This window comes from Salmo salar, chromosome ssa16 (genome assembly GCF_905237065.1).
Source record: "Salmo salar chromosome ssa16, Ssal_v3.1, whole genome shotgun sequence".
NCBI classification, from domain to species: Eukaryota; Metazoa; Chordata; class Actinopteri; order Salmoniformes; family Salmonidae; genus Salmo; species Salmo salar.
The window spans coordinates 36,050,510-36,073,860 of record NC_059457.1 but is presented as its reverse complement, the minus strand read 5'-3'; the positions used below and the strand labels follow the sequence as shown (position 1 = coordinate 36,073,860).

Below are 23,351 nucleotides of genomic sequence, written 5' to 3'. Positions count from 1 at the left end.
GTCCGCTGAAGGCCCATTCTGCTAACCGCGGCCTACTAGCTACCTAGAGCTACATGAAACCCTACTAATTCCACGACTGGTCTATCGACGTCACCGCACGAAGAGGCAAAAACAGACTTACCCCCATCGTGACGTCCCCCAAAGGCAAACTTGCTAGCCCCGGTCTGTTAACTGCTAGCTTGCTTGCCCCGGTATGCTAACTGCTAGCTTGCTTGCCCCGGTCTGCTAACTGCTAGCTTGCCAGCCCCGGTCTGCTAACGGCTAGCTTGTTTAGCCCCGGCCTACTAACTGTTAGCTTGTTAGCTACGGCCTGCTAACTGTCTGAACCGCCGTGTCCCCAGTCAGCCCAACCACTCACTGAACCCATATGTTCACTTGGCTACGCATGCCTCTCTCTAATATCAATATGCCTCGTCCATTACTGTCCTGGCTAGTGATTACTGTCTTATTTCACTGTAGAGCCTCTAGCCCTGCTCAATATGCCTTAACCAACCATGTTGTTCCACCTCCTACATCTGTGATTACATCATCTGGTATAAACGTCTCTAGAGACTATATTTCTCTCATCATTACATTTTACATTTTAGTCATTTAGCAGACGCTCTTATCCAGAGCGACTTACAGTAGTGAATGCATACATTTCATACATTTTTCTTCTTCTTTTTCTTCCCCTCATTACTCAATGACTAGGTTTACCTCCAATGTACTCACATCCTACCTTACCTTTGTCTGTACACTATGCCTTGAATCTATGCTATCATGCCCAGAAACCTAATCCTTTTACTCTCTGTTCCGAACGTGCTAGACGGCCAGTTCGTATAGCCTTTAGCAGTACCATTATCCTACTTCTCCTCTGTTCCTCTGGTGATGTGGAGGTTAATCCAGGTCCTGCAGTGCCTAGCTCCACTCCCACTCCCCAGGTGCTCTCATTTGTTGACTTCTGTAAACGTAAAAGCCTTGGTTTCATGCATGTTAACATTAGAAGTAATTATCGAGGTTAGCTAGCCAGCTATTTTCATCCGCCGCGACGCCGTTCTCCAAACTTAGTCAACACTTAGTCAACACTGCTAGCTAGCCAACTTCTACCGACTAGCAGCACTGTAGAAACTAATACATTACAACGGAACGATTTGATTACTGTAGTGTTAGCTAGCTACATAGTTGTCTTTGCTGTCTTTGTATCTAAGATAATTGTGTAGTTTTAGAGTAATTACCGAGGTTAGCTAGCCAGCTATTTTCGTCCGCCGCGACGCCGTTCTCCAAACTTAGTCAACACACCTAGTCAACATCAAACCCACTGCTAGCTAGCCAACCTTTACTGACTAGCAGCACTGTAGAAACGAATACATTACAACGGAACGATTAGATGACTGTAGTGTTAGCTAGCTACATAGTTGTCTTTGTCATAGTTTGATAATTGTGTAGTTTAGAGTGATTATCGAGGTTAGCTAGCCAGCTATTTTCGTCCTCCGCGACGCCATTTTCCAAACCTAGCCAACTTTTACCGACGAGCAGCATTGTAGAAACTAAACACATTACAAAGGAACGTCTTGATTAGTGTTATGTTAGCTAGCTACATAGTTGCCTTTGTATCATGATAAAGGTGTAGTACTGAAACTATCGAGGTTACCTAGCCAGCTACACTTTCAAACAAAGTCAACAACGCAGCCACTGCTAGCTAGCCTACTTCACCAGCCAGCAGTACTGTATCATTTTAGTCAATAAGATTTTTGCAACGTAAGCTTAACTTTCTGAACATTCGAGACGTGTAGTCCACTTGTCATTCCAATCTCCTTTGCATTAGCGTAGCCTCTTCTGTAGCCTGTCAACTATGTGTCTGTCTATCCCTGTTCTCTCCCCTCTGCACAGGCCATACAAACGGTTCACACCGCGTGGCCACTGCCACTCTAACCTGCCACACTGCCACTCTAACCAGCGCGCACGACCCACGTGGGGTTCCAGGTCTCCGGCAGCCCCTGGAACTGCCGGTCTGCGGCCAACAAGGCAGAGTTCATCTCAGCCTATGCTACCCTCCAGTCCCTCGACTTCTTGGCGCTGACGGAAACATGGATTACCACAGATAACACTGCTACTCCTACTGCTCTCTCCTCGTCTGACCACGTGTTCTCGCATACCCCGAGAGCATCTGGCCAGCGGGGTGGTGGCACTGGAATCCTCATCTCTCCCAAGTGGACATTCTCTCTTTCTCCCCTGACCCATCTGTCTATCTCCTCCTTTGAATTCCATGCTGTCACAGTTACCAGCCCATTCAAGCTTAACATCCTTATCATTTATCGCCCTCCAGGTTCCCTTGGAGAGTTCATCAATGAGCTTGACAAGTTCCTTTCCTGAGGATGGCTCACCTCTCACAGTTCTGAGCGACTTTAACCTCCCCACGTCTACCTTTGACTCATTCCTCTCTGCCTCCTTCTTTCCACTCCTCTCCTCTTTTGACCTCACCCTCTCACCTTCCCTCCCGACTCACAAGGCAGGCAATACGCTTGACCTCATCTTTACTAGATGCTGTTCTTCCACTAATCTCATTTCAACTCCCCTCCAAGTCTCCGACCACTACCTTGTATCCTTTTCGCTCTCGCTCTCCTCCAACACTTCTCACTCTGCCCCTACTCGGATGGTATTGCGCCGTCGCAACCTTCGCTCTCTCTCTCCCGCTACTCTCTCCCCTTCCATCCTATCATCTCTTCCCTCTGCTCAAACCTTCTCCAACCTATCTCCTGATTCTGCCTCCTCAACCCTCCTCTCCTCCCTTTCTGCATCCTTTGACTCTCTATGTCCCCTATCCTCCAGGCCGGCTCGGTTCTCCCCTCCTGCTCCGTGGCTCGACGACTCATTGCGAGCTCACAGAACAGGGCTCCGGGCAGCCGAGCGGAAATGGAGGAAAACTCGCCTCCCTGCGGACCTGGTATCCTTTCAATCCCTCCTCTCTACATTTTCCTCTTCTGTTTCTGCTGCTAAAGCCACTTTCTACCACTCTGAATTCCAAGCATCTGCCTCTAACCCTAGGAAGCTCTTTGCCACCTTCTCCTCCCTCCTGAATCCTCCCCCCCCTCTCAGCGGATGACTTCGTCAACCATTTTGAAAAGAAGGTTGACGACATCCGCTCCTCGTTTGTTAAGTCAAACGTCACCGCTGGTCCACTTTCTACCACTGGTCCTGCTCACATTGCCCTACCCTATGCTTTGACCTCTTTCTCCCCTCTCTCTCCAGATGAAACCTTGCGACTTGTGACGGCCGGCCGCCCAACAACCTGCCCGCTTGACCCTATCCCCTCCTCTCTCCTCCAGACCATTTCCGGAGACCTTTTCCCTTATCTCGCATCGTTCATCAACTCATCCTTGACCACTGGATACGTCCCTTCCGTCCTCAAGAGAGCGAGAGTTGCACCCCTTCTCAAAAAACCTACACTCGATCCCTCCGATGTCAACAACTACAGACCAGTATCCCTTCTTTCTTTTCTCTCCAAAACTCTTGAGCGTCCCGTCCTTGGCCAGCTCTCTTGCTATCTCTCTCAGAATGACCTTCTTGATCCAAATCAGTCAGGTTTCAAGACTGGTCATTCAACTGAGACTGCTCTTCTCTGTGTCACGGAGGTTCTCCGCACTGCTAAAGCTAACTCTCTCTCCTCTGCTCTCATCCTTCTAGACCTATCTGCTGCCTTTGATACTGTGAACCACCAGATCCTCCTCTCCACCCTCTCCGAGTTGGGCATCACCGGTGCGGCCCATGCTTGGATTGCGTCCTACCTGACAGGTCGCTCCTACCAGGTGGCGTGGCGAGAATCTGTCTCCGCACCACGTGCTCTCACCACTGGTGTCCCCCAGGGCTCTGTTCTAGGCCCTCTCCTATTCTCACTATACACCAAGTCACTTGGCTCTGTCATATCCTCACATGGTCTCTCCTATCATTGCTATGCAGACGACACACAATTAATCTTCTCCTTTCCCCCTTCTGATAACCAAGTGGCGAATTGCATCTCTGCATGTCTGGCAGACATATCAGTGTGGATGACGGATCACCACCTCAAGCTGAACCTCGGCAAGACGGAGCTGCTTTTCCTCCCGGGGAAGGACTGCCCGTTCCATGATCTCGCCATCACGGTTGACAACTCCATTGTGTCCTCCTCCCAGAGTGCTAAGAACCTTGGCGTGATACTGGACAACACCCTGTCGTTCTCCACTAACATCAAGGCGGTGACCCGATCCTGTAGGTTCATGCTCTACAACATTCGCAGAGTACGACCCTGCCTCACACAGGAAGCGGCGCAGGTCCTAATCCAGGCACTTGTCATCTCCCGTCTGGATTACTGCAACTCGCTGTTGGCTGGGCTCCCTGCCTGTGCCATTAAACCCCTCCAACTCATCCAGAACGCCGCAGCCCGTCTGATGTTCAACCTTCCCAAGTTCTCTCACGTCACCCCGCTCCTCCGCTCTCTCCACTGGCTTCCAGTTGAAGCTCGCATCCGCTACAAGACCATGGTGCTTGCCTACGGAGCCGTGAGGGGAATGGCACCTCCGTACCTTCAGGCTCTGATCTGTCCCTACACCCAAACGGGGGCACTGCGCTCATCCACCTCTGGCCTGCTGGCCCCCCTACCTCTGAGGAAGCACAGTTCCCGCTCAGCCCATTCAAAACTGTTCGCTGCTCTGGCAGCCCTATGGTGGAACAAGCTCCCTCACGATGCCAGGACAGCGGAGTCAATCACCACCTACCGGAGACACCTGAAACCCCACCTCTTTAAGGAATACCTAGGATAGGACAAAGTAATCCTTCTAACCCCCCCCCCCCAAAAAAAAAGATTTAGATGCACTATTGTAAAGTGGTTGTTCCACTGGATATCATAAGGTGAATGCACCAATTTGTAAGTCGCTCTGGATAAGAGCGTCTGCTAAATGACTTAAATGTAAATGTAATTAGAAGCCTACTCCCTGAGTTTGTTTTACTCACTGCTTTAGCACACTCTGCCAACCTGGATGTCTTAGCCATGTCTGAATCCTGGCTTAGGAAAACCACCAAAAACCCTGAAATCTCCATCGCTAACTATAACATATTCCGCCAAGATAGAACTGCCAAAGGGAGCGGTGTTGCAATGATGATGCCTGGCTATTCTTTAATCGTAAATAAGCATGCCGCACTCAAAAAAATGTAGAACTAGGAATAGATATAGTCCTTGGTTCACTCCAGACCTGTCTGCCCTTGACCAGCACTAAAAACATCCTGTGGCGTTCTGCATTAGCATTGAATAGCCCCGTGATATGCAACTTTTCAGCGAAGTTAGGAACAAATATACACAGGCAGTTAGAAAAGCTAAGGCTATCTTTTTCAAACAGAAATTTGCATCCTGTAGTACTAACTCAAAAAAGTTCTGGGACACTGTAAAGTCCATGGAGAATAAGAGCACCTCCTCCCAGCTGCCCACTGCTCTGAGGCTAGGAAACACTGTTACCACCGATAAATCCACCTGGCTACCCCTACCCCGGTCAACTGCCCGACACCCTCCACAGCAACCCGCCAATGCCCCCAACATTTCTCCTTCACCCAAATCCAGACAGCTGATGTTCTGAAAGAGCTGCAAAATCTGGACCCATACAAATCAGCCGGGCTAGACAATCTGGATCCTCTCCTCCTAAAATTATCTGCCGAAATTGTTGCAACCCCCATTACTAGCCTGTTCAACCTCTCTTTTGTATCGTCTGAGATTCCCAAAGATTGGAAAGCTGCCGCAGTTATCCCCCTCTTCAAAGGGGGTGACACTCTAGACCCAAACTGCTACAGACCTATATCTATCCTACCCTGTCTTTCTAAGGTCTTCGAAAGCCACGTTAACAAACAGATTACCGAACATTTTGAATCCTACCGTACCTTCTCCGCTATGCAAACTGGTTTCAGAGCTGGTCATGGGTGCACCTCAGCCACGCTCAAGGTCCTAAACGACATCATAACCACCATCGATAAGAGACATTACTGTGCAGCCGTATTCATCGACCTGGCCAAAGCTTTCGACTCAGTCAATCACCAAATTCTTATTGGCAAACTCGACAGCCTTGGTTTCTCAAATGATTGCCTCGCCTGGTTTACCAACTACTTCTCTGATAGAGTTCAGTGTGTCAAATCAGAGGGCCTGTTGACCGGACCTATGGCAGTCTCTATGGGTGTGCCACAGGGGTCAATTCTCGGGCCGACTCTCTTCTCTGTATACATCAATGATGTTGCTCTTGCTGCTGGTGATTCTCTGATCCAACTCTACGCAGACGACACCATTCTATATACTTCTGGCTCCTCTTTGGACACTGTTAACTAACCTCCAGACGAGCTTCAATGCCATACAACTCTCCTTCCGTGGCCTCCAACTGCTCTTAAACACAAGTAAAACTAAATGCATGCTATTCAATTGATCACTGCCCACACCTGCTCGCCCGTCCAGCATCAATACTCTGGACGGCTCTGACTTAGAATACGTGGACTACTACAAATACCTGGGTGTCTGGTTAGACTGTAAACTCTCCTTCCAGACTCACATTAAGCATCTCCAATCCAAAATTAAATCTAGAATCGGCTTCCTATATCGCAACAAAGCATCCTTCACTCATGCTGCCAAACATACCCTCGTAAAACTGACCATCCTACCGATCCTCGACTTCGGTGATGTCATCTATAAAATAGCCTCCAACACTCTACTCAACAAACTGGATGCAGTCTATCACAGTGCCATCCGTTTTGTCACCAAAGCCCCACACACTACCCACCATTGCAACCTTTTCGCTCTCGTTGGTTGGCTCTCACTTCATACTCGTCGCCAAACCCACTGGCTACAGGTTATCTACAAGTCTCTGCTAGGTAAAGCCCCGCCTTATCTCAGCTCACTGGTCACCATAGCAGCACCCGCTCGTAGCATGCGCTCCAGCAGGTATATCTCACTGGTCACCCCCAAAGCCAATTCCTTGTTTGGTCTCTTTCCTTCCAGTTCTCTGCTGCCAATGACTGGAACGAACTGCAAAAATCTCTGAAGCTGGAGACTCATATCTCCCTCACTAGCTTTAACTTCTTGGGGCTATGTGGGACGCTAGCGTGCCACCCGTGGTGCACCCTATCAACAGCAGGTGCATTTCAAGAGCGGCAAATTTGAAACCAAATAAATGTCAAAATTCTAATTTTTCAAACATACAACTATCTTACACCCTTTGAAAGATAAACATCTCCTTAATCTAACCACGTTGTCCGATTTCAAAAAGGTTTTACGGCGAAAGCATAAAGTTAGATTATGTTAGGAGAGTACATTGACAATAGCTGTGTGTAATGTTTTGTCAATTCAGACAGGCGTCACCAAAACCATAAAACCAGCTAAAATGATGCACTAACCTTTTACAATCTCCATCAGATGACACTCCTAGGACATTATGTTAGACAATGCATGCATTTTTAGTTCTATCAAGTTCATATTTATATCCAAAAACAGCGTTTTACTATGGCATTGATGTTGAGGAAATCGTTTCCCTCCAATAACCGGCAGTCAAGTCAGCACCACAAATTAAATAATTAAAATTAGAAAACATTGGTAAAATATTATATTGTCATTTAAAGAATTATAGATTTACATCTCTTGAACGCAATCAACTTGCCAGATTTAAAAATAACCTTACTGGGAAATCACACTTTGCAATAATCTGAGCACTGCGCCCAGAAAAATATGCTTTGCTATACAGACAAACGGCCATGTTGGAGAGATCTAAAATCGAAAATACTATGTAAATAATCCATTACCTTTGATTCTCTTCATCAGATGTCACTTCCAGGAATCCCAGGTCCATAACGAATGTAGTTTTGTTCAAAAAAGCTCATCATTTATATCCAAAAAGCTCCGTGTTGTTAGCACATGATCTAAGCCAGCCGGACTTCTCGTCATGAACGAGGGGAAAAAATATATTTACGTTCGTTCAAACATGTCAAACTTTGTATAGCATAAATCATTAGTGCCTTTTTTAACCAGAACATGAATAATATTCAAGGTGGACGAATGCATTCTCTTTTATAACGTATTGGAACGAGGGTACCCAACATGAACTCACGCGCCAGAGTCTAATCGGCCATCACCGTTCCATGGCTCTTGTTCGGTCAGATCTCACAGTAAAAGACTCAAAACACTTTGTAAAGGCTGGTGACATCTAGTGGAAGCAATAGGAAGTGCCAAAACATTAATCAACCCCTGTGTGTTTCAATGGCATAGGCTTAAAGGTAATTCAACACATCAGGTATCCACTTCCTGTCAGAAAATGTCTCAGGGTTTTGCCTGCCAAATGAGTTCTGTTATACTCACAGACACCATTCAAACAGTTTTAGAAACTTTAGGGTGTTTGTGCCCTGTGATGCCGGGCTATCTACTGAGAATATTGCAAAATGTGCTTTCACCGAAAAGCGGACATATCGAGTGCATAGAGGAGTGCTGTATCTATAATTCTTAAAATAATTGTTATGTTTTTTGTGAACGTTTATCGTGAGTAATTTAGTAAATTCACCGGCAGTGTTCGGTGGGAATGCTAGTCACATGCTAGTCACATGCTAATGTAAAAAGCTGGTTTTTGATATAAATATGAACTTGATTGAACAAAACATGCATGTATTGTATAACATAATGTCCTAGGATTGTTATCTGATGAAGATCATCAAAGGTTAGTGCTGCATTTAGCTGTGGTTTGGGTTTTTGTGACATTATATGCTAGCTTGAAAAATGGGTGTCTGATTATTTCTGGCTGGGTACTCTGCTGACATAATCTAATGTTTTGCTTTCGTTGTAAAAGCCTTTTTGAAATCGCACAGTGTGGTTAGATTACCGAGAGTCTTGTCTTTAAAATGGTGTAAAATAGTCATATGTTTGAGAAATTGAAGTAATAGCATTTCTAAGGTATTTGAATAACGCGCCACGGGATTACACTGGCTGTTGAGTAGGTGGGACACAAGCGTCCCACCTAGCCCATAGAAGTTAAGCACCAGCTCTCAGAGCAGGTCACAGATCACTGCACCTGTACATAGCCCATCTGTAAACAGCCCATCTATCTACCTCATCCCCATACTGTATTTATTTATTTATCTTGCTCCTTTGCACCCCAGTATCTCTACTTGCACATTCATCTTCTGCACATCTACCATTCCAGTGTTTAATTGCTATATTGTAATTACTTCGCCACCATGGCCTATTTATTGCCTTAACTTACCTCATTTGCACTCACCATATATAGACTTTTTGTTTTCTTTTGTTCAACTGTATTATTGACAGTATGTTTTGTTTATTCCATGTGTAACTCTGTGTTGTTGTATATGTCGAATTGCTATGCTTTATCTTGGCCAGGTCGCAGTTGCAAATGAGAACTTGTTCTCAACTAGCCTACCTGGTTAAATGAAGGTGAAATAAAAATAAAAAATATATAAAAATCCAGCTCTCAGATCTCGTAAAGCGGACCTCAGCAGAGAGACACCCGGTTGGGTTTAAAGATTTGTCCAAAGAGATACGGAGAAATCAGGGTCCAGTAATATACTTCAGCTGAACAAACCCACCCGGATCGATCACTCAACATTCAAGCAGGCAAAGCACAGCCATGTTTACTCAAAGATAAACCATCTTTCACCCAAGTAAGGGGCAGGCATGGGTACTTTGGTACACTGGTACACTCTGCCTTTAAAGGGGCCTCACACAGATGGCACTTCCACATGCAACAGGAATCATAAACGATGCACTCCACACTGGGCAGTCACCTCCCCCTCTTACTCACATACTGTATAGTATGCCTCAATCTTTTTCAATTATGTTGAATAAAGACGTGTGAAAACACTGACAGTCCATCCATCTGTCTGTCTGTACACAACTCCATGTACTGTACTCTATACTCCACTATGGCTGGGAGTTGTCAGGGACCTCACGATACGATATTATAACAACACTTTAGGTGCCGATACAATATGTATTACGTTTGTCACAATTCTATATGTATTGCAATTCGATACTGCGATTTGATGTTTCAAACATATTGCTCACTATACTGTATGTCTGCTGCAGAGAGACAAGAGAGAGCATGAGAAAAGGAGTTTTAATTGTTTAGGGAAATAAAAGTGCTGAAAACATACTGGCTCACTATTTAAAAAGATGGAGAACAAGCCATAGAATTAAAAATACCTGAGTTGTGGCGTTGGTACAGTTGACTAGACCTAGCCAACGCTCCCTAGAGTAACAAAAAATGATATATCGATAAAATATCGTTCAGAAATAATATCGCAATATGAAACTGTATTGATTTTTTCCCCCCCATCTCTATACTCCACTGTGCTTTTAATTAGCTCTGATTTAAACGAGGCCCTCCATCTTCCTCTGAAGCAGAGCAGGGATGTGTGGGAGGAGTGGCATCACTCATAGAGGTAGCCTCCTTTTCATAGCTTGCCCACGTTTTTGTGAACATGTGCTGGCTCACTCCCACTCTCTTAAGTGTACGATTTCTGAGAGACCATGGAGGGACAGTAAATGGATTTGGCTTGGCATATTTCAACATGTCTAATGCTCAAATAACCTTCAAACACTTCAAAGTATTGGGCTAGTGGTTTTAGGTACAAAATGCAGCCTGACTGCTGACCATGGCCTCTGCATTCCATTATGGAAGATAAAGATTTGCACAGAAAAGTGCCTTCTACAGAGAACAGCCTTACTAAGTACAGAGAAAAGACAATTAGCCTAATGGATGAAAACAAATAGTCTCTTCTTAAAATAGGCAAGTTATATAGAGGACAAATTTGAGGTGAGGCAGACTGACAGATAATCCTACACACATCCTCCCACACACACACACAAATGTGCGCACACACACCATGTTGGCAAACCTTGAGCAGGAGTAAGGTTGGGCGGTATCCTGATTTTCATATCGTCATACCGTCCTTCTCCCATCCCGGGAATTATGCTATTAGTACACAAGGGGTTGCTAAAAAAATGCTAAAGAAACTCCAATGGACATCTATTACCAGAGCGATAACAAAATTAGCACAAACGAATAGCGAATTTCAACAGAGGCTGCTATCTAAATATGCTAAAGAGCGCAAACAAAAATAAACTAATTGCAAAGACAGGCAATCCAGCTCATAAGCTATAAGTATAGGTAGTAGCTACCGAATTTCATTTTTTTGAGTTTGGACATTTACAAGTGAATGTGAAAGGGAGACATTGTGCAAATGAATAAAGTTTTGACCATGCTTGTCTGAAGGAACAACAGTACTGGTTCTGGAGCAGTGTGTACACGCTGTGTCTGTGTGGAGTCACTAGGGCAACGGGCCTTTCTGCTCTGCTCCGAGAATAGGGGGAGGAGTAGACGGTCGGAGAAAGGAAGGGAGAAAAACATTTACGTAAGTAAATCTAGATAGCAGGAGTGGCAGCTGTACAGATAACTCATCCAAAGCGCTTTGACTTCTCAAACACGGCAGAAAGCTAACACTATATGATAACCCGTCTCCTTATTAATTCAGCCACTTACTTAGCTAACTAGCAAGTTAAACCAAATACACAGCTGAACTCACCAGCTCTCTCCCGTTGTGCTATATATAAACAAACACATGACTGGCTAAACTATTCTGGGGAACTACGGTGAACTTCATAATGTAAAATAATGTGACAGGTGAAATTAAGAACGCATCAGCTTTATTCCCTAACGTATTGCACAAGTTGACTGCAGGTATTATCTTAATAAGCTACAAATATTAAAATGTATTGAAAAACTTCAAATAAATAGTTTTGACAGTATTGAAAAACCCCCCATGGCTATTTCCAAATATCCTGGTTTATATGGTATACCGCCCAAGCCTTAGAAGGAGTAATGAAAGGAAATATAAAATACACAATTTCTGAGACTGAGCGAAAAGGGTGTTACTGATAGCACTGTGATAGGAAGGTTTTATCTTAAAAGAGAAGAACAAATTGAACACCAACAGCATTGCTATGACAGCAAAAGTACAAAACCGTGCCTTTGCCACTTCCTCAATAGAGAACTTGATGAATTCAATGGATACATACTAATATATGGATATATCATGCATCCACCTGTTGTATGGTGAATGTGAACACTTAAGACTGGTCAAAGAACGAGAACGCTTTAGTCTTGTGTGAGATAAAACAAACGTGCCTCTCAAGGAAAATAATTTCATCCTCATTGTCCATGCAGCAAAACAACACAGCCTAATCCATTTCAAACACACTTGGTTCTAGAGAAATGAAAATGTCCATAAGGATTAGCTCTTTCAAACATGCTCCAGATGCCAGAGCATTCATACCTCATTAACAGTAAAGCCTAAGAAGAAGAAAGCTTGGTCACACAGAACACTCCAAACAGAGGATGGTATTACCATGCCACTGGATGATACCCCCCGTGCTACATCCTAGCCTGCCATTTTCAGGGGAAATAATGTACTGCCAACAAAGTAAACCTAGGGCTACTGCCTGTCAATTATCTATGTAGGCCATTATTTCTCAAACAGAATAACATGTCCTCCATGGGGTTTTAGTGCAATATTAGATTTAAAGCATTGCATAGAGTTGTAGTCAGAAGTTTACATTCATCTACATTCATCAGTTTTTCACAATTCCTGACATTTAATCCTTGTAAAACTTCCCTGTCTTAGGTCAGTTAGGATCCCCACTTTATTTTAAGAATGTGAAATGTCAGAATAATAGAGGAGAGAATGATTTATTTCAGCTTTTATTTATTTCATCACATTCCCAGTGGGTCAGAAGTTTACATACACTCAATTTGTATTTGGTAGCATTGCCTTTAAATTGTTTAAGTTGGGTCAAACATTTTGGGTAGCCTTCCACAAGCTTCCCACAATAAGTTGGGTGAATGTTGGGCCATTCCTCCTGACAGAGCTGGTGTAACTGAGTCAGGTTTGTAGGCCTCCTTACTCGCAGACGCTTTTTCAGTTCTGCCTGCAAATGTTCTATAGGATTGAGGTCAGGGCTTTGTGATGGCCACTCCAATACCTTGACTTTGTTGTCCTTAAGCCATTTTGCCACAACTTTGGAAGTATGCTTGGGGTCATTGTCCATTTGGAAGACCCATTTGCGACCAAGCTTTAACACCCTGACTGATTTCTTGAGATGTTGCTTCAATATATCCACATAATTTTCCTCCCTCATGATACCATCTATTTTGTGAAGTGCACCAGTTCCTCCTGCAGCAAAGCACCCCCACAACATGATGCCACCACCCCCGTGCTTCACGGTTGGGATGGTGTTCTTCGGCTTGCAAGCCTCCCCCTTTTTCTTCCAAACATAAATGGTCATTATGGCCAAACAGTTCTATTTTTCTTTCTTCAGACCAGAGGACATTTCTCCAAAAAGTACGATCTTTGTGTGCAGTTGCAAACCGTAGTCTGGCTTTTTTATGGCGGTTTTGGAGCAGTGGCTTCTTCCTTGCTGAGCGGCCTTTCAGGTTATGTCGATATAGGACTCGTTTTACTGTGGATATAGATACTTTTGTACCTGTTTCCTCCAGCATCTTCACAAGGTCCTTTGCTGTGGTTCTGAGATTTATTTGCACTTTTCGCACCAAAGTACGTTCATCTCTAGGAGACAGAACACGTCTCCTTCCTGAGCGGTATGACGGCTGCATGGTACCATGGTGTTTATACTTGCGTACTATTGTTTGTACAGATGAACGTGGTACCTTCAGGCATTTGGAAATTGCTCCCAAGGATGAACCAGAGGTGTAGAGGTCTACATTTTTTTCTGATTTCTTTTGATTTTCCCATGATGTCAAGCAAAGAGGCACTGAGTTTGAAGGTAGGCCTTGAAATACATCCCAGGTACTCCTCCAATTGACTCAAATTATGTCAATTAACCTATCAGAAGCTTCTAAAGCCATGACATCATTTTCTGGAATTTTCCAAGCAGTTTAAAGGCACCGTCAACTTAGTATATGTAAACTTCTGACCCACTGGAATTGTGATACAGTGAATTATAAGTGCAATAATCTGTCTGTAAACAATTGTTGGAAAAATGACTTGTGTCATGCACAAAGTAGATGTCCTAACCGCCTTACCAAAACTATAGTTTATTAACAAGAAAATTGTGGAGTGGTTGAAAAACAAGTTTTAATTACTCCAACCTAAGTGTATGTAAACTTCCGACTTCAACTGTATACACTTGGATTCAAATGATGTGGAAAAGTAGTCTATATTTGAGGAAGGCTACATAATTTGACAATCACAATACACATACCCGTCAAAATACATTTTACATTATCATTATGTTACACAATACCTGACAGAATTGTTGGCTTTTAGAAATCTGAACTCTGAACTTGTGTGCAGCGAGACAAATGTAGCTATAGTTGAGGCAGACAGCCGTCAAATGTACAATTCATTCAAGGTATTTTCAAGGAAATCCAGAAGTAGCCTAAAACAAATATGCCAAAGGGAGATTAAAAAAAAAATGCTTCTCACAATTTCTTAGGTCTATTCTGAAATCGCATTGGTGCATGTGCTGTAACAACTGCATTTCAAGACTGCCAATTCTCTTCAACTAGCCTACAAGGCCCACTCCCAAGCGAAGTGAGTGTGTTGGAGCTGTCCAGTAATAGGGGGTGCTGAATGATTCCTACACGCATAACAGCAGCAGCGATGACATGCGGTTCTCTGTGACAGCGCTCAACAAAAATCACGCCATGAAAATAAAATAATGGATTCCAACATTCTGATAAAGCTGGTACATAAAATAACTTTTGTAATTGTTTAAATCTATCGAATGACAGAGAGTTCTCGTCTCTGTAAAAGAACAACCAACAGCCCCTCTAGTGGCCTTCTGGAGAGAGTGGAGGCAGCAAGCACAAGAATGAGTTGACCTACAAAGTCAAGACAAACTGAATGGTGTTTTTTGTGCTTGTTTTAAAGTGTGCTTATTTATAACCAGACGGCATAGTTAGGATAATATCGTTGGAATTATGCATGTGTTTGGAACAGGTTTTTTATGGCCCTTATGCCCACACATGGGGTCTACATCCTACACACTAGGCAAATCATCACTTCTCAGGGTATGGACATTTTGTGGATTCAGTTCAAAGCAGAGAGGTTGTCATGGCACCCTCATCCTTGGCAAATCTCAACAAAGAATCAATAATGAATTGGGGTTTTGTTCTACCAAAATAGTCTCTTCAGCTTGAGATGTGACAGCTGGGATCCAAAATCTCTCAGTGTATTGATGATCTTGTTTCTACTACTACTATTGTTCCGTTTTCTTTTCGAATCATTTAGAGGTGAATACAAATGGGTGCAATACAAATTGACTGTGCTATAAGATCCCTAAATGGCTTAACATTTCAGCCGAGAGAGCTAGGATCAGTGGGGGAGATTGTTCTTTAACAGAACTAATGGCATTTCTAAAAGAAAAGCCTTCTAGAGGAAAAAGTATGTCATCAGTGTCAATGCTCTATTTTTATGAACACATTACTTATAGAGTCAAAAAATACTTTCCATTGGGAATATAAGAGGGGAAACCTTCTGCCAAGAACATTTCACTTTACTGGGTGGAATATCCTTTTAATGTTTTCAATTTGAGATACATTCATCAGAATAGGCTCTCTACTGAGATAGTGACATGGCTAAAAATAGGACCATCAAATCAGAACAAAATCTAACGGGCTGATAACATAAACTTGACAGGGTGGCAACCAAATCTAACTAACAACGATTATTTAGGATTAGCCTAGTTTAAACTGTCCGGACTAAAATGGTAAATTGTGTCATGATCAAGAAGCCTTATAGCCAAAACTGACATGGCCACACTTGGAGAGTGGATCTAAAAATATAAGCTCTGTCTCTTGGTTGATTAATTTCAGTAAACAAAGCACCTTTTCAGACGTTTGCAAATGTTATAAATTATTTGGAGTCTGTGACAGAATGCAAAGCAGTTAAAAAAAGAGTAAAACTGCCAATCCTGAGATGTGGTTAGCCTACATTTTGTATGTAGGGTCGTTCCATTTGATTTCAATTGTTTTTTGACCACACCCCTTTTGATTTGAACAAAACTTTCCGTACATGTATGACCATGGTAGAAGTGGTCAGAAGGTAACTTTTTGGGCCTGAATGCCAAAACATTCAGGAGATAAAGGTGCTCAAAGTTGACCCATTTTGCATACCCCACCATACCATGAGACATCCATGTCTTCGTCCCTGGAAAATATTAATGGTTGACTTTGATATCAATTAAAAGCTTATAATCAGGGTTGTGAAAATATTTTCTAATTTAATTTTTAAAAGTATTTTCTAAACCTTTAACATCAATCATCATAAAATGGTTAACCTTCAAAAAAAAATCTTCTGCATATGTTGTAGTTTAGATGCTAATTTACATAATCTGAGGGGTTTGTGTTGTGCCCACAATCGTTGAGACACAGCATACTCTTGAATGAGTACAGTAGGTGTCATTTCAATCAGAGAAATATAATTCATACAATGGATATATCCCTTCAGACCACTGCAATCTACCTGGTATACCATTGACATTTACATTTTTACTTCCAATTGCTCCCACAAAAATGGCTGCCGGTCCACCCACCATCAAATGTCACCATAGAATGTCTGTTCTATTATCCATATTTCAATAGGTTTCCTATAGTAGATTGACAGTATAATTTAAAACAACTGATATTCCCATTTAAGTCAACAATCAGTGATGACAAAACAATTACATTGTTATTCAAAAAAAAAAAATTCAAGAAATGATAAAGTAGTTTGTGAGCTTTTAAATTATATTAAAATCAACAGTTTATATTTTCCAGTGATGAAGACCTGGATGTCTCATGGTGTGGTGAGGAATGAAAAATGGATCAACTTTGAGCAGATCTATCTCCTGAATGTTTGGGCATTCAGGTCCAAAATGTCACTTTCTGACCACTTCTACCATGGGCAAATATGTATGAAAAGTTTCATTCAAATCAAAAGGGGTGAGGTGAAAAAGTGTTGGAAATCAAATGGAATGACCGAGCATATCAAATGATATTGCTTCTTGTGGTAGGTATTATTCCTTACCTTTGATTTCATTAAGCTGAATCAAGTCCTGCGTGCTGGCTCTTATAAAGGAATAGCAATATTGCTGTTTGGGGGTGCATTGCCTCGCAAATAACCAACAGGTCTATTTTTGAACTGACATTGAATTCAGTTCTTATTGATACCGCATTTTACTTGTGGCTGAAGGGCTTTGCAGGGTTAATGTATTCCACGGAGATAACGGTAACGACATAACGTGAAATGGATGTATAGGTAGCCTATTAAATGTTACAGACTCAGCAGAATCACAGTTTTGCATTGCTAAATATATCACGTAAGGAGGTGCGGCAGAAGTAAAACAAATAAATTACAGGGAGAGTAGGCCTACGCTAAGTTGTGACTCACATGGATTCAACATGTGATGGCCACTACAGTGGGCACAAAGACTTACATTGAGGTGATGTTCTTGAACACATCTTCGATACTGTTATTGCCATTGTTCCCAGTATCTTGCAGTGCAAGCAGGGGAAAGAATTTCCCATTGTCAGACTTATTGCAATAGATTTCAGTTGGAGAGCAGCTGCAGGTTGGCGGGCAGTCCAGCATATTGCTCAAGTAGTCCTGAAAGATGGTCAAAAGAAACAATACCCTCCACCAGCAAATTCGTGGTGGAATAAAAAATGAATCCATGACTCAACGTTTATTAGGACAATATCCTTGAGATGTTTTTGAACCTCCAAAGCGGAGACCGTCTGAATATGCAATTATGTGGTGTGTGCGCGCGGGCGAGTGAATGTATGGAGGTATGTCAAATTGATGCGAATGCGCTAATGTCCATCTATTTCACAGATGAGGAAGAAGGGGAAAAAATACTCCGTCAAAGTGGAAATGGTTCAAAAAGCAGTACTCCAAGCTTGTCCTCCTCTCTAGAATGCATAGTATATGTTACCCTGTATTTATGCTGCCGTTAGCCGCTTAGTTCCAGGTTGTACTAGCACCGCTCCAAGACTCCGAGGGATAGCGCGTTGAAGAAAGTGACGAGAGAGAGAGCGAGGTCCATGCTCCAAGCATTAAGTCCCACCTACAGGGCAAAATGGAAACTGACACACCTGCAACTCAGGATGCAGCTCAAATCAGATCATAACAGCAATTGCACACAGAGCGTAGGCTATACTATAGCACAATAACAATAGGCTACACATTTATGGTGATTTATCATTAGGCCTATGGTTGGATGTTCGATTACACATCGGGCGTCCAGGCCACAATGTATCCTTTTTAGAGGGCTACGCCTACACAATCGAGTATGGCAACAAAACAAAAACATCTAAAAGGGCAGCCAGCATGATGATTAACTTGAGTTAAATATTCGCAAAAATATTTCTCATTGACGAATATCTCATTTACGACTGCATATACAGTGCATTTTGAACGCTTTCAGACCCTTTAACATTTCCACATTTTGTTACTTTACCGCGTTATTCTAAAATTGATTAAATATTTTTTTCCCCTTAATTAAACTACACACACACACACACACACACACACACACACACACATACCCCATAATGTAAAAGCAAAAACAGTTTTTCAGAAATGTTAGCAAATTTATTTAAAAAAAAAAACTGAATTGTGACATTTACATAGTATTCAGACACTTTACTCAGTACTTTGTTGAAGCACCTTTGGTAGCGATTACAGCCTCGAGTCTTCTTGGGTATGATGCTACAAGCTTGGCACACCTGTATTTGGTGAGTTTCTCCCATTCTTCACTGCAGATCCTCTCAAGCTCTGTCAGGTTGGATGGGGAAAGTCGCCTCAGATATTTTCAGGTCTCTTCAGAGATGTTCGATGGGGTTCAGGTCCAGGCTCTGGCTAGACCACTCAAGGACATTACGAGACTCCTGCATTGTCTTGGCTGTGTGCTTAGGATCGTTGTCCTGTTGGAAAGGTGAACCTTTGTCCCATTCTGACGTCCTGAGCAGATTTTCATCAATGATTTCTCTGTACTTTGCTCGTTCATCTTTCCCTCAATCCTGACTAGTCTTCCAGTCCCTGCCGATGAAAAACATCCCCACAGCATGATGCTGCCACCACCATGTTTCACCAGGTCTCTTCCAGACGTGATGCTTGGCATTCAGGCCAAAGACTTCAATCTTGGTTTCATCAGACCAGAGAATCTTGTTTCTCATGGTCTAAGAGTGCGTTAGGTGCCTTTTGGCAAACTTCAAGCGGGCTGTCATGTGCCTTTTACTGAGAAGTGGCTTTCCCACGGGCCACTCTACCATAAAGGCCAGACCTCTGGCAGTCTCTATGGGGGTGCCACAGGGTTCAATTCTCGGGCCGACTCTTTTCTCTGTATATATCAATGATGTCGCTCTTGCTGTGGGTGATTCTTTGATCCACCTCTACGCAGACGACACCATTCTGTAAATTGGATGCAGTCTGTCACAGTGCCATTCGTTTTGTCACCAAAGCCCAATATACTATCCACCACTGCGACCTGTATGCTCTCGTTGGCTGGTCCTCGCTACATATTCGTCGCCAAACCCACTGGCTCCAGGTCATCTATAAGTCTTTGGTAGGTAAAGCTCCGCCTCATCTCAGCTCACTGGTCACCATAGCAACACCCACCCATAGTACACGCTCCAGCAGGTATATTTCACTGGTCATCCCCAAAGCCAACACCTACTTTCGCCGCCTTTCCTTCCAGTTCTCTGCTGCCTATGACTGAAACGAATTGCAAAAATCACTGAAGTTGGAGACTTATATCTCCCTCACTAACTTTAAGCGTCAGCTGTCAGAGCAGCTTACCAATTGCTGCAGCTGTACACAGCAGCCCATCTGTAAATAGCCCATCCAACCAACTACCTACCTCATCCCCATATGTTTTAGTTTTTTCTGCTCTTTTGCATACCAGTATTTCTACTTGCACATCCTCTTCTGCACGCATATCACTCCAGTGTAAATTGCTAAATTGTAATTACTTTGCCACCATTGGCCTATTTATTGCCTTACCTCCTTACTTCATTTGCACACACTGTATACAGATTGTTCTATTGTGTTATTGACTGTACGTTTGTTTATCCCATGTGTAACTCTGTGTTGTTGTTTTTGTCGCACTGCTTTGCTTTATCTTGGCCAGGTGGCAGTTGTAAATAAGAACTTGTTCTCAACAGAAAAATCTGTATACAGTGCATGCAAACCTTCAATGCTGCAGACATTTTTTGGTACCCTTCCTCAGATATGTGCCCCAACACAATCCTGTCTTGGAGCTCTATGGACATTTCCTTCGACCTCATGGCTTGGTTTTTGCTCTGACATGCACTGTCAACTGTGGGACCTTATATAGACTGGTGTGTGCCTTTCCAAATAATGTCCAATCAATTGAATGTACCACAGGTGGACTCCAATCAAGTTGTAGAAACATCTCAAGAAGGATCAATGGAAACAGGATGCACCTGAGCTCAATTTCAAGTGAGTTTCATAGCAAAGGGTCTGAATACTTATGTAAATAAGGTAATTCATTTTTTGTTTTGTAAAAAATGTACAAAAAATTCGAAAAACCTGTTTCCACTTTGTCATTATGGGGTATTGTGTGTAGATTGATGAGGGGGGGAAAGTATTTCATCCATTTTAGAATAAGGCTGTAATGTAACAAAATGTGGAAAAAGTCAAGGGGTCTGAATACTTTCTGAATGCACTGTATTAATTAGATGCTGACTGTTAGCACTTAGTGGCCTACAGCAACACCCCAAAAGAAAGGCTTCAGATGTGCCAGGTGAACCTGCAACCACAACACTTCAATTACATTTGAATGCGATCATCTCAAACCATTAGAGGTATATGGCTCTGAATATATACAGCAACACATCCCCCATAAGCATTCATGTCTTTTCTATAAATGTTATATCCTTGTATTGCTACTGCTGTATCATCAAATGAATTATCTAAGTGAGACTCAGAAATGGTTAATATATGAGTGTTATATGATGTTAGCAAGTTATTGATTTCATGAGCCTTATTTCTAAGACTACATATATTAATATGGGCTATTTTCAGCCCTTTCCTTATCAGAGATAGACATAATGGGGAAAAGAGCAAACAAAGCAAGATAAAAAATATACACCACCATTCAAAAGTTTGGGGTCACTTAGAGATGACCTTGTTTTTGAAAGAAAAACACCTTTTTTTGGTCCATTAAAATAACACCAAATTGATCAGAAATACAGTGTAGACATTGTTAATGTTGTAAATGACTGTTGCAGTTGGAAACGGCAGATTTTTAATGGAATATCTACATAGGCGTACAGAGGCCCATTATCAGCAACCATCACTCCTGTGTTCCAATGGCACGCCTTTTAAAAGGCTAATTGATCATTAGAAAACCCTTTTGCCTTTATGTTGTTTGCACAGCTGAAAACTGTTGTTCTGATTAAAGAAGCAATAAAACGTGCTTTCTTTAGACTTGTTGAGTATCTGGAGCATCAGCATTTGTGGGTTCGATTACAGGCTCAAAATGTCCAGAAAAAATATATTTCTTCTGAAACTCATCAGTCTATTCTTGTTTTGAGAAATGAAGGCTATTCCATGCGAGAAATTGCCAAGAAACCGAAGATCTCGTACAACGCTGTGTACTACTCCCTTTCACAGAACAACGCAAACTGGCTCTAACCAGAGTAGAAAGAGGAGTGGGAGGCCCCTGTGCACAACTGAGCAAGAGGACAAGTACATTAGTGAGTCTAGTTTGAGAAACAGACGCCTCACAAGTCCTCAACTGGCAGCTTCATTGCATAGCAGAGCTTTCATGCCTGGGATAAGTTATTTTCTGTTCTGGCGCACGGTTTCAGGATGGTCCTTGTTGGGGAAGATGTACATTCCTCTCAAGTTCTTGGCTCTTTCCAGAACAGCTACCTTGTCCTTAAACCTCATTAATTCTGCAATTCCGTCCCTCGAGATAATCTGATTTCTCTGTCATTCTTATCATGGATTCACAGACAGAACTGATGTCCTCTCTCAATGACATACAGATTGCCTTCATCTTGCCGTTGTCCTGTTTAAACTCATCGAGCAGACCCTGGGAGTACTGCAAACTGTTCTTCAGGTCCTGGACCGCTCTGGTTAGGTCGTCCATTCTTTTATTAGTCGACTCCACCAGTATTTGGACACAACTCTTGAATCTTTTTTATTGTTGTTGTAACAACTGCTGGTAGAATTATTTTTGTTTGTTTAAATGATCCTTCACCTGTGATAGAGAGACACCACTGTCCTCAACGGTACCCCCGCCGGCTTTGGTCTTTATCATGGTAGCAACGTAGGTTACGCTGTTACTCCTCGCAGTTCCAGACAGGGCAGGTCGCAGGGAAGATTGGAAACAACAACAACAAACAGCAGGGATCTAGACAGCCACAAGCTCGGGACAATTCGCTGTCTCAGCCACAATGGCTAACTGCATCGCGGCTGCATTCATTCCTCAAGAAAACCTTGCTAGCTTGATAGGCAGCTAGCTAGCAGCTAGGCTAGCTGCTACGCCAAGCAGCTCCTCAAACCCAACCTTAGTCGGCAGGATCACTGGACAGATAGTAGCGGTCCCAGCATTAGACTAACTGAGATATATACACGGGAATGGTGGTTAGTGTGTCTGACACCAGGGTGGTATACTACAAAGAAAGCTAGATCTACTCAGGTTTTTATAAAAGTGCCGTCTTTATTATATACTTATTGTTAATGATGTCTTTCGTGCCTGAGGTCATAATGACAGATGGCGACATGCTCACCTCTATTGTGCCTTGCCTACCTCTTTCTTCTGTTTTTTAAATTTTCTGGTGTCCACTCCTGGAAGAGAGATTTCATTAGACTCCATTGAACAACAAGGCAGACCCGGTCCAGTATATTACCATACACTACTATTTTACAGTCTCATACATTAACTTGTAACAATGGTCACTACATTAGACTAACTCTGACAGTAACAAAGGGGCTGAAGACTGCATCATCCCATATTACGGTATACTCCATTAAGCCTCATTAACTTCCATTAGCCCACTGTGTGTGTGTCTGTGTGTGTGTGTGTTTTGCACCTGGAACTGAGGCCATTCAGTGTTTTTTTTCCACCAGCGCAGTTTGTCCTGCTCATTGATGGCCATGAGAGTGTTGTGGAGCTCATTATACACACACTGGGAGAGAGAAGGATAGGGGGAGAGAGAAAGATAGAAAGGGGAGGTAGAGAGAGGAGTGAGAAATGATGAAAAATCATGGCATGAAAGAAATTATCAGTGAGAGATGAGATAAAGAAAGACCAAACACATCCACACACTCCCTTAAAC

General features: G+C 42.9%; 1 protein-coding gene across 5 annotated transcripts in view; it reads right to left on the bottom strand.

The window, feature by feature from the left end:
• Positions 1 to 18,074, bottom strand: part of LOC106573628 (NT-3 growth factor receptor) — a 289,969-nt gene extending 271,895 nt beyond the window's left edge. For all 5 annotated transcript variants that reach the window (XM_014148851.2, XM_014148852.2, XM_014148854.2 and 2 more), the window contains exon 1: positions 17,477 to 18,074. In XM_014148851.2, the coding sequence (XP_014004326.1) occupies positions 17,477 to 17,715 (239 nt within the window). In that variant the 5' untranslated portion in view covers positions 17,716 to 18,074. The remainder of the gene's footprint in view (positions 1 to 17,476) is intronic.
• Positions 18,075 to 23,351: the final 5,277 nt, after the last annotated feature.